General features: G+C 52.2%; 1 protein-coding gene across 7 annotated transcripts in view; it reads left to right on the forward strand.

Annotated features, from left to right (window-relative positions):
* LTBP2 (latent transforming growth factor beta binding protein 2) overlaps window positions 1-14464 on the forward strand; it is a 143554-nt gene that overhangs the window by 29534 nt on the left and 99556 nt on the right. For all 7 annotated transcript variants that reach the window (XM_039533759.1, XM_039533760.1, XM_039533754.1 and 4 more), the window contains one exon: window positions 10051-10121. In XM_039533759.1, coding sequence (XP_039389693.1) covers window positions 10051-10121 — 71 coding nt within the window. The remainder of the gene's footprint in view (window positions 1-10050; window positions 10122-14464) is intronic.

Raw genomic sequence — 14464 nt, forward strand, 5'->3', positions numbered from 1 at the left:
GCAGGTGTCTAGTGAGGTGGAGAATTTTTGCCTAACTGCAATAGTCAGGGCTACCAACATGTTTGTTTTCCTAACACAAGCCTAGTGCTATTCTTTCCCAGAGCCTACTGGATATAATGTTCTGGATAGGAAAGTGTCTTTGAGTTGTGCCTTTCTGGTCATTCTACAAGACTCATGATTCCATCTCATCTATCTGATTTTTGCCTTTGCTATACCTGCTGTGTTTCTGCCCAGGGAACTCTGTCATTTGAAGAGGCTTTATCTTATGGTGTTTTTTTTTTCCTGCATGGGAGTGTTTCCTACCTGCATCACACTTGCACCCCTTTCCTGCAGAGTGCCTTTCATTTTCACTCACTCAGATGACCAGGCAAGATGCACCAGCCATTCCACAGTAGCTCAGACACTAAGTATAATTATTCTGAAAGTTCCTTGTTTAAAACCTCAGTTACTAGATAATGTCTTATTTGTTTTTTCTTACCGATTCCTAAGTTGCAGTGCTCTGATTCTCCATACAGGGCCCTGATACAGGCCCACCACACTTTGGCTCCAGTGGAGACATACCCTGAGGTTTAATTTCCAGCTCGGGCAGACATAGCTGTGCTAGCTCTATTGGAGCTAACTATAGAAGTGTAGTTGCAGCAGTGTGAATGTCGGGAGGTTTCAGATGAGTGGAACCTGGGGTGGCTTGCCCATCCCGCTGCTTGCGCTGCCAGAGCTACACTGCTATATTTTGTTTGATAGCTTGATCAGAGATAGCATGGATACGTCTGCCCAACCTGGGAATGACATCTCCAGCTCCAGTGTAGACGTGCCCTTGTGCTGTACTCTGCACCCTTTGTCAGAAACACCCCATTCCTTTCTGCAATAAAATGCTCACCCTCGTACTTCCTAGGAAGGATGGCATAGCTGTCTCCTCTCTTTCCTCTGGGACAGCGATGATCCAGGCGTGTGTTTAGCTTCACTCCCTGTGGTAAAAGTGAACGCAGTGCCATATCCTGGGGCCTAGGCCATGCTCTGTGTTCACTGTGGCTACAGTGTGAAAGCTGGGGAAGCGCTCCTTCCATGCAGGCCATTGAATGAAGCCAAGTGAAAGTCTTAGGGAGAGCTGAACTTTGGTATTGTGTTTTGCTGGCTTGGAATGAGTCAACTTCTGACACCATGTCCAGCGTCAGTAGCAAAGAATCACAGAAGCTGCTTTTTTCTAACCCTGATCAAGGAGCTTTATTAGAATAAGGAAAATGGAATTATCCTGAAAGCTACAGTCGCTCTGTGGAGCTTTGCTTAGAACCGACCCCTCCTGACTGGTATCCATACACACGCCCTCCTACCATGGATCACAGTATTCCTGCCCACTGCCAAGGATCAGCCCATGTTCAGGTTGGGTGTGTTCAGTTTTGATTTTAAAATGTTTGTACATCTTTTGATGTAGTCCTTGGGCTTTTGGGCCTTGGTGTCTCAGAGTTGTGAGCCTCTGAGCCATTGAAATGTCTCAGAGGCACCCAAGGTGTAAATATACCACAGAGCTGGGTGTATCGCTAGCAAGAGCTGGCCAGCTCCCAACTCAAGGCAGATGTGTTACAGTGTAGCTGGGTGCTTTCCCGTTGCACAAGCTGCTGAGTGTCGTCTCTACAACTGTGGAGCCTGTGCTCCCTCCTCCCAACAGCCGGCTGGCTCCTGAGATCAGACCTAATCACACAGCTCCTATTATTAGTGCCCACGGGGTGCTCAGTGCTTTCCAAATGGAGAAAAACATCTTCATGAGCCTCCCCCGAGGCTGTTGTGCTGTGAGTCCCTCCTTCCTCCTGCTCCTGGCAGCGGGAGTGGTAGGTCAGTGGAGATTGGTTAGGACATGAACAGTGGAAGTTAGCAATCCTGGCATATATGCATGCACAGGCATGAGACTGGCACACTGCATGCATCCCTCATCAGTGCTTGGGAGACACACCCAGCTCCTGCCCTGACACATGTTGCCCCCGCCTCCCTTGTCAACACCACAGGACTCACACTGCACCATGCTTTGGTTGATGCAGTTTATGCCCAACCCTCCCCTGCCAACCCCATCACCTCTAGCAAACATGTCATAGAAAAGATAGGAGCAGAGACATGAAGGTTTGCAGGGCAAAGCTTTCAGGAGTTGGGAAACACCCAAGTTAGACTTACATGGGCAGCCTTAACTCTGCCCCTAACACGACTGCCTCATTCCAATACGATCTTTAGTCACATAGTCATGTGCCTTTTCTGGAATAATCCGATACCATGTCATACAGTGCCCCTACAATCTTAGGGCACATCCAATATACAAGAAACTGCTGTTTAATCTTTTTTGTTCACACTGATGTCTTTGTTTTTCAGTCTACAGAATCTGTTTATTCAGACAGCATATATGGTGTGTTCTCTCTCCAGCATGTGTTCCTTAATAATGTAGTTAACATCCAAAGGTTGCTCAGGGGCTGAGGCAATTAATGATGCTAACTCAGATACATATTTTCAGAGGTTTGTCTATGCCAGCAGCTTTTCACTCTCACTCTGTGTTATGTAAGAAGGGTTTACGGTGAACTTCTCATATAAAGTTGGATGAAATTCTCTGGCCTGTGCTATACAGGAGGTCAAACCCTGATAATTTAATGGTCCCTTCTGGCTTTAAATCCATGAATGACTTTAATGGAGTCTGTGTATTAGTAATACATTGTGCAGTGCCCAGTACTACAGGATGATGCCTAGAAGGTTGTAAAAGAATGTATACTATTGTAATATTTGGGAAAGCATGTGATCACATAATGGAGCTGTGCACACCATTAATGTGTGCAGCTCCGTGATCTTATCGCTGCTTCTCTTGTCCTCCTTCCCCCTAGTGTTTGTTACACTTGCTTGAATCTGGTTTCCAATAAGATTACAGAGTCTTCAAGGCTTGTGTCATCTTATGTGTGTGTGGAGCACATGGTACAGTGGGGCCCTGATCCTGACTGAAGCCGCTGGGTGCTCCTGCAGTACCAATAATTAATAAGGAAGATGGTATTGTAATAAGCCAAGGGGGCAGAGTTAAGGTTGCACATTCAGCCGTGGCTATGGCATTTCCTGACATGGGGGGCAGAGGGGGCTTTGCCATGCAGACCGTGCATTCTTGAAGGTTTGTTTTCACTGTGGACACGTAGGAAGTTACCTGCTAACTTTAGAGATGAAGCTGTGAGTCGTTCCCTCTAATTTTTGACAGGCCGTGTGTGCAAAAAATTTCTTCTGTGCAAATTTTTGTGTGTGCGGTGTTTAGGATCTGTGTGCGTGCGCACACGCGCACAGCTTAGAGGGAACAGTGGCTGTGACAGGAACCTCAGAGAAACAAGACAAGGCTTCTGTCTTTCTCTCTCCCAGCACTTGTGGACCAGGGAAATGGCATCTGGAGGAAAGACAATGACTAAGGCCCCGAGCCTGGAAAGAGAACCACATGGGTGGACCTCTCCCGCTGCACAGAGCTCTAGAGATCTCTTGGCAAGATCAGGGCAGGAATGACTCTGTCACAAAAAAGGGAACCCTCGTCCCCCTTGTTGTCCCAGATGTTGCTTGTTTCTTAGAGCACCTGCCAACCCTACTGAGTGAGGGAGGGGCAGCTTCTCTTGTGCTCAGTTTGAGTGCAATTTGGGGCTGCTATCTCCAGATTGAGGTGTTTGGAGATTACAGAGCACATCTAGCACCACAGGGGAGAGCTGCTAAATATGATCATTATCAGCACTTGGCGTAGTCAGGGCACTGTACCCTAATAGACTCATCCCCACAAGTATCTCAGCATTGGTGGGAAACGGAGACTGAAGTGACGTGACTTAGCCAAGACCCCCTTGGCACTCAGTGGCAGAGCCAGGATTAGTGCTTGGGCCCTCCTGAGGCCCAACCCCATGCACATTTCTCCTGAATGTGTACAAGCACCTGCTGTGGCTGACCTGAGAGGGCTGGGGCAGGGAGACCTGCTTGTGGAAATTTCTTCTTTTTACTCTGGGCCTTTTGGGCTGTGTTGAGCTTGGTACCACCTGGTGGTGATACTGGGAACTGCTGAGCATTCCTGCCACAGAATGGCCAGGCTGTGTACCTGCCGTATGAGTTATAATATCCGTGCACCTCTCACCTCCGCTAGCCCTGCATGCAACAGAATGGGCACTAGTCACTACCTCTCTCCTAGGCTTGATTCCCTCCCTGCTGCTCAGTACAGAGGGTGGGACTCCTGGTCTCTGCTTAATATGCTGCACTCAGCTGGAAATGCCATTCTAGTTTGCTTCCCTTCAGCAGGGCACAGGGAGTATGGATTACACGTGGCCAACCCACCGTGCCCGTGCTGCCGTAGTGGGCCATACATGTGTGGTGACTGGCAGCATAGGGGACAGTGGCATGGGGCAGCCTTCCAACAGGTCTCTTGGGTTCAAAGGCTGGTGGTGCAGGGCAGCCCCCAGCAAGGCACTGTGCCTAGGCTATCGGGTTTGGAGGGCTAGTGACACAGAGCTAGTCCCCATCCAGGCTCTGGGGATTGGCCGATGCGTGGTGGCCCCCGGGCTGGGCACTCTTGACTGTGCTCTCAGGTTTCTGGGTGGGAAGCACTGGGCAGCTCCGGCAGGACACCATATTTGAGATCGCAGGGTGGGTGGGTACCTGTCATGCAGGCTGTGTGTTTAGCTCTGGCTGGTGTTATTCACAGAGCACTGGGGGCTCAGTGCTGCACAGAGCCCAGCAGGGTTCCATGCAGGGGCGGTCCTAGGAATTGCGCTGCCCCAAGCAGGGCGGCACGCCGCGGGGTGCGCTCTGGTGGTCGCCGGTCCCGCGGCTCCGGTGGACCTCCTGCAGACGTGCCTGCAGAGGGTCCGCTGGTCCCGCGGCTCCGGTGGACCTCCCGCAGGCACGCCTGCGGATGCTCCACTGAAGCCGCGGGACCAGCGGGTCTGGAGCCGGCCCTGGTCCCATGTCACTCCACACAGCCACTTCTGACCTGCTGCCTTTGCCTCAGTTCAGGGGCCCCATTACCTGCGCAGTGGTTGACTTTTCACACATACGGAACTCCTCGTTGTGGGGCAGCCCTGCAGCTACCTAGCCTAGAGCGTTGCCCTCCCCCCCCCCCAGCACCGAGCTGCGAGCTCCCAACTCGGGGCTGCGATGCTGGGGGTGAGGGAACCCCAGCTCCTGCTCCATGTCAGTGCCCTTGGCTGGAAAATGCCAGAGGAGAAGGCAGCAACCAGAGGGCTCCTCTCTGAGTTGCGTGGTTGCTGGGAGGCATTGGCCATGGAGTGCGCAGTGAGCTGCACGCAGCTGGGGGCTGCTATTCTGCCAAGCTTCAGGAAGTCAGCCACTCCCTGGAGCACCATCCCTCTGAGCTGTAAACACGCCGTGCTCCTTAAACCTGCAGGGGTTTATTTTGAATTCTTCATAAGACAACAAAAACCACATGGCATTCAAGCCATGAAAATGTCAAGTAAATGCTTTAAATGTAACCAGATGCTCCCAGGGCTGGTTCCTGCTCAGTGAAAAACCAAGACCACTTTGCCCAGCTCTATAGCCCCCAGCCATCTTCTCCACCAGTCTCCCAAGGCTCCAGCACACCTGGTTGTCCATTAACACCGTCTCATCAGGAGGTGAGAGAAAAGTTTGCTCCATTCCCCGTGTGGCTGCAGCAGTGCAGCCCATGCAGTCTGGAATAAGAATAACCCTTAGCACCTCACTAGCATTTTACTGCTTCCAAGAGCTTCACAAATATTTAGCTAATCAACCCTCCCCACCCTAGAGTGGCACTGGGGCCTGGTGAGTTTGGCATCACTTTGGGACTTTCCTAGCTCTGTCACTGACTCGCTATGTGATCTTTGGCAAGTCCCTTTCTCTGTCCCAGCCTCGGTTTCCCCATCTGCAATGTAGTGCTTATGATACTGACCTGCCTCCTGGGGTGTGGAGGATATGAGTTAGTGTTTAGAAAGTGCTAAGGATTAGGATTGTCCATGAGCCTGGAGGACACAGCAAGGCTGTGACAGTGAGTCTGTCACTACAGGCAGCAGCAGGCAGTCCTGCCAGAAGCGGTATAGAGGGGCCTCAGGGCAGGCACTGAAAAGATCAGCAGCAACAGGATGAGCCCAGAGGGAGCTGAGCCCGGGGGAGTGACACAAAGCACCTAGTGATCATATCCTTTTGCATGCACTGCTTCACATGTGCTCCTCAGACATGGTTCTGCTGCCAAGATAACCATGACTTCTAGCGAGTCAGCCTTGGCCTCTCACTCCTTTCCGTGCTTGTTCTTTGTGCTCCTGCTTCACCCGCACAGCCTCTGGCTGCTCCTGTAGGCCTGGTGGCAGCAGCCTTTCAAGGGAGAGTCAGACCAGCCCCCAGGGTGCTGGGGTGCAGCTGTCCCCCTGATAGCTCACAAGAACCAGGCATGTTGATGCGGTGCCCTCAGAGAGTGGGAGGGCCTGCTAGGTACTTACTGGGCCACCTGCTCTATTCCAGTCTTGCACTCTGCACCCCAGAACGTGTTGCCCACCCTACAGCGTGGGAAGAGATCAACTCTCACCAGCAGACACAGAGGCGTTCCCTCTGTGTGTGCGTGCATGTGTGAGCGAGCGAGCGAGATCTAGACAAAGATTCCGGACTTCATTCCACAAGGAATTGTTGGTTTGATCTGAGGCCAAAGCAGCTTCTCTGGGGGCGGCGCCTGCTCCTGCCTGCAGAAACCACCTTCTGATTGTGCCAGTAATTTGAGGCAAGAACAGGAAATGTTTATGTTCCTTCACAAACCTGCTGAATGTGATTTGCAAAGTGCATCTAGGCCACCTCAGGGAGGAGGGGGGAGCTGTGGTGATGTCCCACCTCACAAAGCTAGCAGGGTTGGGCCTGGTCAATAATCAGATGCAACAATATAACGATTGGATGTTTTTAGACATCTAAAGATATGGTGTAGCTAGGGTTGCCAGGTGTCCGGTTTTCGACCAGAACACCCGGTGGAAAAGGGACAATGATGGCTCCGGTCAGCACAGATGACCAGGCTGTTAAAAGTCTGGTTGGTGGGGCTGGCAGCTCCCTACCTGGCTCTGTGTGGCTCCCCAGAAGCGGCGAAGGTATGGCCAGGGGTGTTCTGCACGCTGCCCCTGCCCTGAGCGCTGGCTCTGTACGGCCAATGGGAGCTGCGGGGGCGGCGCCTGCAGGCAGAGGCAGAGTGGAACCTCCTGCTCATGCCTCCACCTAGGAGCTGAGAGACATGTCCCACTTCTGGGGAGCCCCCCAAGATAAGTGCCACCTGGAGCTTGCACCCCTTACCCCCTCCTGCACCCCAGCCCCAGCCCTGAGCTCCCTCCAACACCCAAACTCCCTTCCTGGAGCCTGCACCCCGCACCTCTTCCTGATCCCCCTCCTGTACCCCAAATCCCTCATCCCTGGCCCACCCCAGAGCTCACACCCCTGCCTCCGCCCAGAGCCCACTCCTGCACCCTGAACCGCTCATTTCTGGCCCCACCCTGGAGCCCGCACCCCCTCCCACAGCCCAACTCCCTGCCCCAGCCCAGTGAAAATGAGCGAGTGGGTGAGAATGGGGGAGAGCGAGCGACAGAGGGAGGGGGTATGGAGTGAGTGGGGGTGGGGCCTTGGAGAAGGGGCAGGGCCTAGGGGAAGGGGAGGGGCAAGGGTGTTTGGTTTTGTGCAATCAGAAAGTTTGCAACCCTAGGAGAAGCCTAAGCAGACTAGATATGGGCTTGATGCAGGAATTCCTTCTATGGCCTGTGTTATGCAGGAAATTAGCTAAAATGACATAATCAATCCTGCTTGCCTTAAAATCTATGAATATTAATAAGAGCTTGATCCTGAAGAATCAGTAAGTGCTTTACAACAAGTTACTCGGCTACAGAAATCATGCTATCTGCCTCTACTCGCACAAAGTGAAATGCAGCCCGTTCTGGGGTGAGCCATGTAGCTGTTTAATAGTGCAAAGCAACACTCCACAACAGTTTGAAGCAGGAAATGAAGAAAAATACTGTGTCCATTTGAAGCAGCAAGGGAGATTTATGGGAGCAAAATATAATTACCAATGCTGGATTAGACGCAATCCTGGAAAACCATTATGTGAGATCTTTAATGGCCCCCGATTGTCAGGACCTCAAATTACTCATAACATAAGAACGGCCTTACTGGGTCAGACCAAAGGTCCATCTAGCCCAGTATCCTGTCTACCGACAGTGGCCAATGCCAGAGGGAATGAACAGAAAAGGTAATCATCACGTGATCCATCCACTGTCTCCCATTCCCAGCTTCTGGCAAACAGAGGCTAGGGACACCATCCCTGCCCATCCTGGCTAATAGCCATTGATGGGCCTATACTCCATGAATTTATCTAGTTCTTTTTAAAACCATGTTATAATCTTGGCCTTCACAACATCCTCTAGCAAGGAGTTCCACAGGTTGACTGTGCGTTGTGTAAAAAACCACCCCCTTTTGTTTGTTTTAAACCTGCTGCCTATTAATTTCGTTGAGTGACCCCTAGTTCATGTGTTATGAGAAGGAGTAAATAACACTTCCTTATTTACTTTCTCTACACCAGCCATGATTTTATAGACCTCTATCATATCCCCCCTTAGCTGTCTCTTTTCCAAGCTGAAAAGTCTAGTTAATCTCTCCTCATATGGCAGCCGTTCCATACCCCTAATCATTTTTGTTGCCCTTTTCTGAACCTTTTCCAATTCCAATATATCTTTTTTGAGATGGAGCGACCACATCTGCATACAGTATTCAAGATGTGGGCGATCATGGATTTATATAGAGACAATATGATGTTTTCTGTCTTATTCTCTATCTCTTTTTTAAGGATTCCCAAACTTCTGTTCACTTTTTTGACTGTCACTGCACATTGAGTGGATGTTTTCAGAGAACTATCCACAATGACTCCACATTCTCTTTCTTGAGTGGTCACAGCTAATTTAGACCCCATCATTTTACATGTATAGCTGGGATTATGTTTTCCAATGTGCATTACTTTGCATTTACCAACATACTCATGAGCAAAATGGCACCTCTGGCAGTGCAGCACCCCCTAGCAACCATGCTAGGACATTGAGGTTAGTACTGATTCAGCAGGGAGAGCGCCCCCTACTGAGTCACCCTCACCACTCCCCGTAGCACAGGGGTGGGCATACTACAGCCCGCGGGCCAGATCCAGACCCTCAGGGATTGCCCCCTGTGATGCTGTGGGCCCTGCGCCACTCTCAGAAGCGGCTGGCACCACATCCCTGCGGCCCCCGGGCCCTTGCCTCCAGGCACCGCCCCCTGCAGCTCCCATTGCCCAGGAATGGGGAACCACGGCCAATGGGAGCTTCGGGGGAGGTACCTGGAGGTGCGGCAAGGGCAGCGCAAACAGAGCCCTCCGCCCCCACTCCTCCAGGGGCTGCAGCGCTTTCTGGAGTGGCGTGGGGCTGGAGACAGGGCAGGCATGCAGGGAGCCTGCCCTGGCCCCAGTGCATGCTGCTGCCACCTCGGAGCCCGAACCCCTCCTGCCCCCCAACTCCCTGCCCTAAGCCCTCTGCCTGCACTGTGCACCTCTCCTGCACCCCAACTCCCTGCCTTGAGCACCCTCCCACAGTCTGCACCCCTCCTGCACCCCTGCCCTGAGCCCCCTCCTGCACTCTGCACCCTTCCTGCACCCCAATCCCCTTCCCTGATCCCCCTCATGCACCCCGCACCCCTCCTCTGCTCCAGTCCCTTGCTCTGAGCCCCTTCCTGCACACCACACCTCCTCCTACACCCTGCACTCCCTCCCGCACCCCAGCCCCCTGCCCCAGCCCTGTATACAATTTCCCCACCAAGATGTGGCCCTTGGCCCAAAAAGTTGGCCCACCCTGCCGTAGCACCTGGATGTTCCTTCCTAGGGGGTTTCCCTTCCAAGCATTTAAAAAGCCCAGCCTGGGTTGGCTTGAGAGCTCAGGCTGCAGTGGTCTGGGTGCAAGGAAAGCTCAGATGTTGTAGGAGTGGTTCTGTTGGTGTCTCTGGAGGTGCTGGCTATGAGGAGGCCTCACGGTCTCTCGTTTCCTAATCCTGCCATTTGTGACTGCTTAGGCCGAACGTCTGCGGGGGACAATGCTGCTCAGGGTGGACAACTGCTCCTGGCACAAACAGATGCATCAAACGTGAGTACGAAAGAACCATTGATTACAGACGTCAGTCATGACACTTAATGCATCGCTAGCAGGCACTCAGCTATCCCGGTGATGGGTGTGGCAGGTGGGCCAGAGGATGCCCCTTCCCAGTCCTTTGGCCCTGAAGCCTCCTTAGTCGTTACACTGATGTCTTTGAATTTCTCCGCTATTTGGTTGAGACATAAACAAGGAGAGAATTCCCTTCTCTGTCTGACTCACCCCAGTCCCTGTTATGGGCATGGTGTGCTTCCCACGGCAGAGAGACTGGAGCACCCACTATGGGTGCTGTTACATATATAGTTCCCAGAGCACTTCTGGCCAGGTCAGTGGTCCATGCTAATATCGGCTGCATCAGAGACCAGCCCCCTTCCCCTTGTTAATTTGTTATTAATCAGGATTGGGGCCCCACTAGGCTGGGTACTGCACATATACATTCAGAAACATGGGCCTGCTTCTAAGAGCTGATAAATTTGAAACAAGACCCAAGTGATTGTGATAAATTGCAGGAGGGAGAGTGGTAGGGGAGGGTAGTGGAGGTACGATCACATGGCAGCTGGTGCCCCCCAGGCTGATGGTTCCAAATAATCTGAAAGTTTTTTACAAAAGCAACTAACTAGGTTGGCTAAGGGGCTGCCCTGGGAAGGGCGGGGTGTGGGAGCCTTCTTTAAAGGGGATGTACACACTAGGGAGACAACGGAAAACGGCTTGAACACTCGCTCAATCGCTGACCACCTCATTACTGGGGAGCTGCTCTTCCAAGGAGGCTGTGTCCCTTCATGCCTTCCCAAGGTAGGAATTACTGGGAGCAGTGTGAGTACAAGCACCTGCACCCCCATCCCTCAGTTCTGTTTGGGGAACCCTCTTCCTCTCCCTGGCTGTTACTTCAGAACTCCTCTCTTGCCTGTAAATGCAGGGCCCTCTGGGCTGGGGCCTCCTGCAGGGCAGCTCCGCTCAACACATTCATAGGACTAAAACAGAGTGGAGTGATTTACAGGGAAATAATCCCATGGAGGGGGCTCTGGTGACATCATTAACCACATGAGCTGGAACCCCAGCGATGCAATTAATTACACTGTAAATCAGGGCAGCTCACTGGTTGCTGGTTAGTTTTCTTAACCTGTGGATCCAGCACAGCTTGTAAGTTTCCAAACACATAAATCCTCTAAAACCGCAGAATGAATGAAGAGAGGGGTTTATCCTGCAAATGCCTCAGCTCCACCATTTGCTGCTGCCATGCTTAGGGGACCACCCGCAGAAATTTGCCTGTTCCCCTCTGACCTGCTGCCCAAATAATCCCAGAGAGACTCTGCGCAGAGAACATGTGTAAATCCAAGCAGCAGTCTCTCTCCTTTCCATGCCTGTCTTCAGTGGGCCTGACTTCTGGAGTTGGCCACCTGGGAATTCCGCTTCACCCGTCTGTGATGTTGTAATGGAGCAGGGTCTGCATCTGGGGTTTATAAAGTGGAGTAGATTGCAGCTGCTTTTCTTGTGAGCCCTGTAAATCAAACCTCTGTTACAAGCAAATAAGGAGAGCAATTGTAAGAGTGAGGAAAGTCTGGAGGAGACTGGACTCTTGAGCAATAAGCAGCATTACAGAGAAAGAAGAGGAGTGGCTAGTTGTCCTTGTCTCCCCTACCCAGGCACTCAGGGTCAGCATTGTGTCCGCAAACTTGTCTGGTTTCCTCACAGCCCTTTTTAAACACAACAGGACATCCTGGTGCACAAAAGCCATGAGTGATCATTGTAGGCCCACACTGTTCAAGATCTGCAGGGAGAGAGATTAGTGCAATGTGTTATACTGGAGTGTCATGAGGGGTAACGGCAAAGGATTGAGCAAAAGGAAGTGTAGGCAAAATATCAGGAAGACACTGCCTGATGGTGAGATGGGTCAGGCTGTGGAACCTTCTCCCAAGGGAAGGGGTGGGAGCCCCGTTTAACAGTAGACTGAGTGAGAGGACAGCAGGGGAACAGACAGCTAGATAGAGAACTTAGATCTCGTCTTTCTCTGGATTCTGTGACTTAATATGGAGAGGCAGCCCATGGAGACTGCAGGTCCCAAGCCCGGGGAACGTGGCCTGCCTTGAAGAGCTCTTTCTTCTGTTGTGCTCATCTCTTGGACTGGAGGCTGATGACTGCCCCCAGAAGGGAACGGGGAGTACTAGCCCTTATGAGAGGTCTCAAAGTGCTTTACAAATGAGGTCAATATCTGACCTGAGAATAGAACCTAGGTCTCCTGAGTTCTGTTCTGTCCACAAGGAAACACTGTCAGCAGTGGTCTGGTGACTGGTTTCTGGCCGGGCTAGGAGGATGCCACGGCTTGAGTCACACTACAGACCAACTCTCCCCAGTCTTCAGAGCAAGGCTTCCTCTGAGCCAGTGACAGCTCAGCCAGGGCCTCTATTGTTGCTTTGGTCATCCTCTTAATGCCTGCAGGCGCCTACGTCCTAACCCCGGGGCCTTTACAATAAGGAGCCTCAAGCTTTCTTTTCCCATCTCCTGCCCCAGCAAATCTTGCTTAACCCAATTCTTGCTTGAAAGGAGGCTGGACAAACAGCCCCAATTAGGGCCACTTCCCTGTTCCCCCTCCAGGCTCGTTACCCCCTTCAGGATCTTGCAAACCCACTTGAATTCAGCATGTTTCTTTCAGCCCATTCAGGGTCTTAGCCTCTCCGTAGCTCAAAGAAGGAATAAGTGCCCTGTCCTTGAGGGAACTCCCTGGAAGTCAGGGATGGGCCAGAATCCTCCTCTTACCCACACTCCATCTCTAGCTCTCTGTCTCTGCCTGTGTTTCTTTTCTTCTGTTTGTTTGTGCCTCTCCTTCCTACCCACCGAGGTCAGCCCTCAGATCCATCTGGGGCTCCTCAACTGCAGAGTGTCACACATGTGAGTGCTTTGCCCCCTTCTGGCTCATTTGCATGTTGGGTTGATGTTCTGTGCTAATTACACTTAGCTCTTGGCATCATATTGCTGCTGTTTCACTGCTAATGAAACAAGCAGATTGGAAACAGGTTTCTTGACTGCAACTGACGAATCCTTAAATCAAAGAAAATTGAGACCATGGCTGTCGAAAGGGGAGGGGCCTGCAGATGCCCCCCACTTCAGGAAGAAGAGGTGCCCACTGGCACTGCAGTACCGTGCCCTCTATTATTCTCACTGCCACACTGTGCCTCCCACATGCTCAGCACCCTCTGATGTCCTTGATTCCTGGCTGAGAGTCTCCCCTGCTCTGCCCAGCAGGCAAAGGGGGTCAGGGACTGGTGCACTGTGGCTGGGACTGGCGCACTGTGGGTAACTGCCATTAATTTTCCCACCTGTTCCTGCTGCAGTCACTGCTTGCAAAAACTGTTTGTTTGTGCCAAATCTGGACATGGTTCCCCCCCCCCTCCCCGCCCCCCGACCCAGTGTGTCCTTTTAGCTGAGCCTGCCAGGACGTCACACGTCCATACAGGGACATCACAGCCACTCCCTGGGCAACCATTTCTGATGGGAGATGAAGAAGGTGGGGGGTGGAGGGAGCCCCCTCACTAGAGACATTTTCAATAGTGCCAAAGGGAACTTGCTTAAATGTGCAGTGAGATGGTTCCTCCATCCACCTTGGGGCCTAGTGTCCATCTCAGGCAACAGCCCCCTTTCAGTGAGAGTGAATCTTGGGCTCCACATGTCAGCCTGGCTGAAGTGAAGAGGGGAGACGGACCCAGCCTTCCACAAGCTCTGCTCTTGTCTGAGCAGACCGTGGGATCTCTTCCCAAGGGACATTTGCCCCCTGAACATTGCTGTATCAAGTGCTCTCCCTCTTTTGATCTCTTGCTGGGCTGGAGCTGAGCTATTTCCATGGCAAAGCACGTTCTAGGCCTCTGGGTGGTGATGCTGGAGGGGATCTGGTGCTTGCCATGCACATGGGAGCCACTTGTCATGGACTTCAAGAAACATTCTTGTTCTGCTGTTAGACATTAGTCCCCACGGCAAGAATGGGGCGCCTTTGTGCCGCTGGAAAGGAACAGGGTTTGATTTGGTCTTACTCTGGGTGGGCTCCCCACTAGTGCCCCAGATCCTTGGGGGAGGGCGCTGTGTGGGCAGCGGTCTGATCTGTAACAAAGTGGGGATCGGGCAGAAGTGGGAGCTAGTTTGAGGCCTGTGGAAGGTGCAGGTGGGGGATGGGGTGGAGGAGATCAGAAACTCCTCAGTGCAGCCAATGGTATTACTAACGTGCCCATCCCTGAATATCCAGGCCCCCTGTTTCCAGCTCCTTTGTTCCTGCCTGGACTCCGGTTCTAGTGACCCCCTCCGCATAGTTCAGTGTGAAAGTATCTGCTGCTGCCAGAGGGGGGTGTGCA

Source organism: Mauremys reevesii, linkage group 4, assembly GCF_016161935.1.
Source record: "Mauremys reevesii isolate NIE-2019 linkage group 4, ASM1616193v1, whole genome shotgun sequence".
NCBI classification, from domain to species: domain Eukaryota; kingdom Metazoa; phylum Chordata; order Testudines; family Geoemydidae; genus Mauremys; species Mauremys reevesii.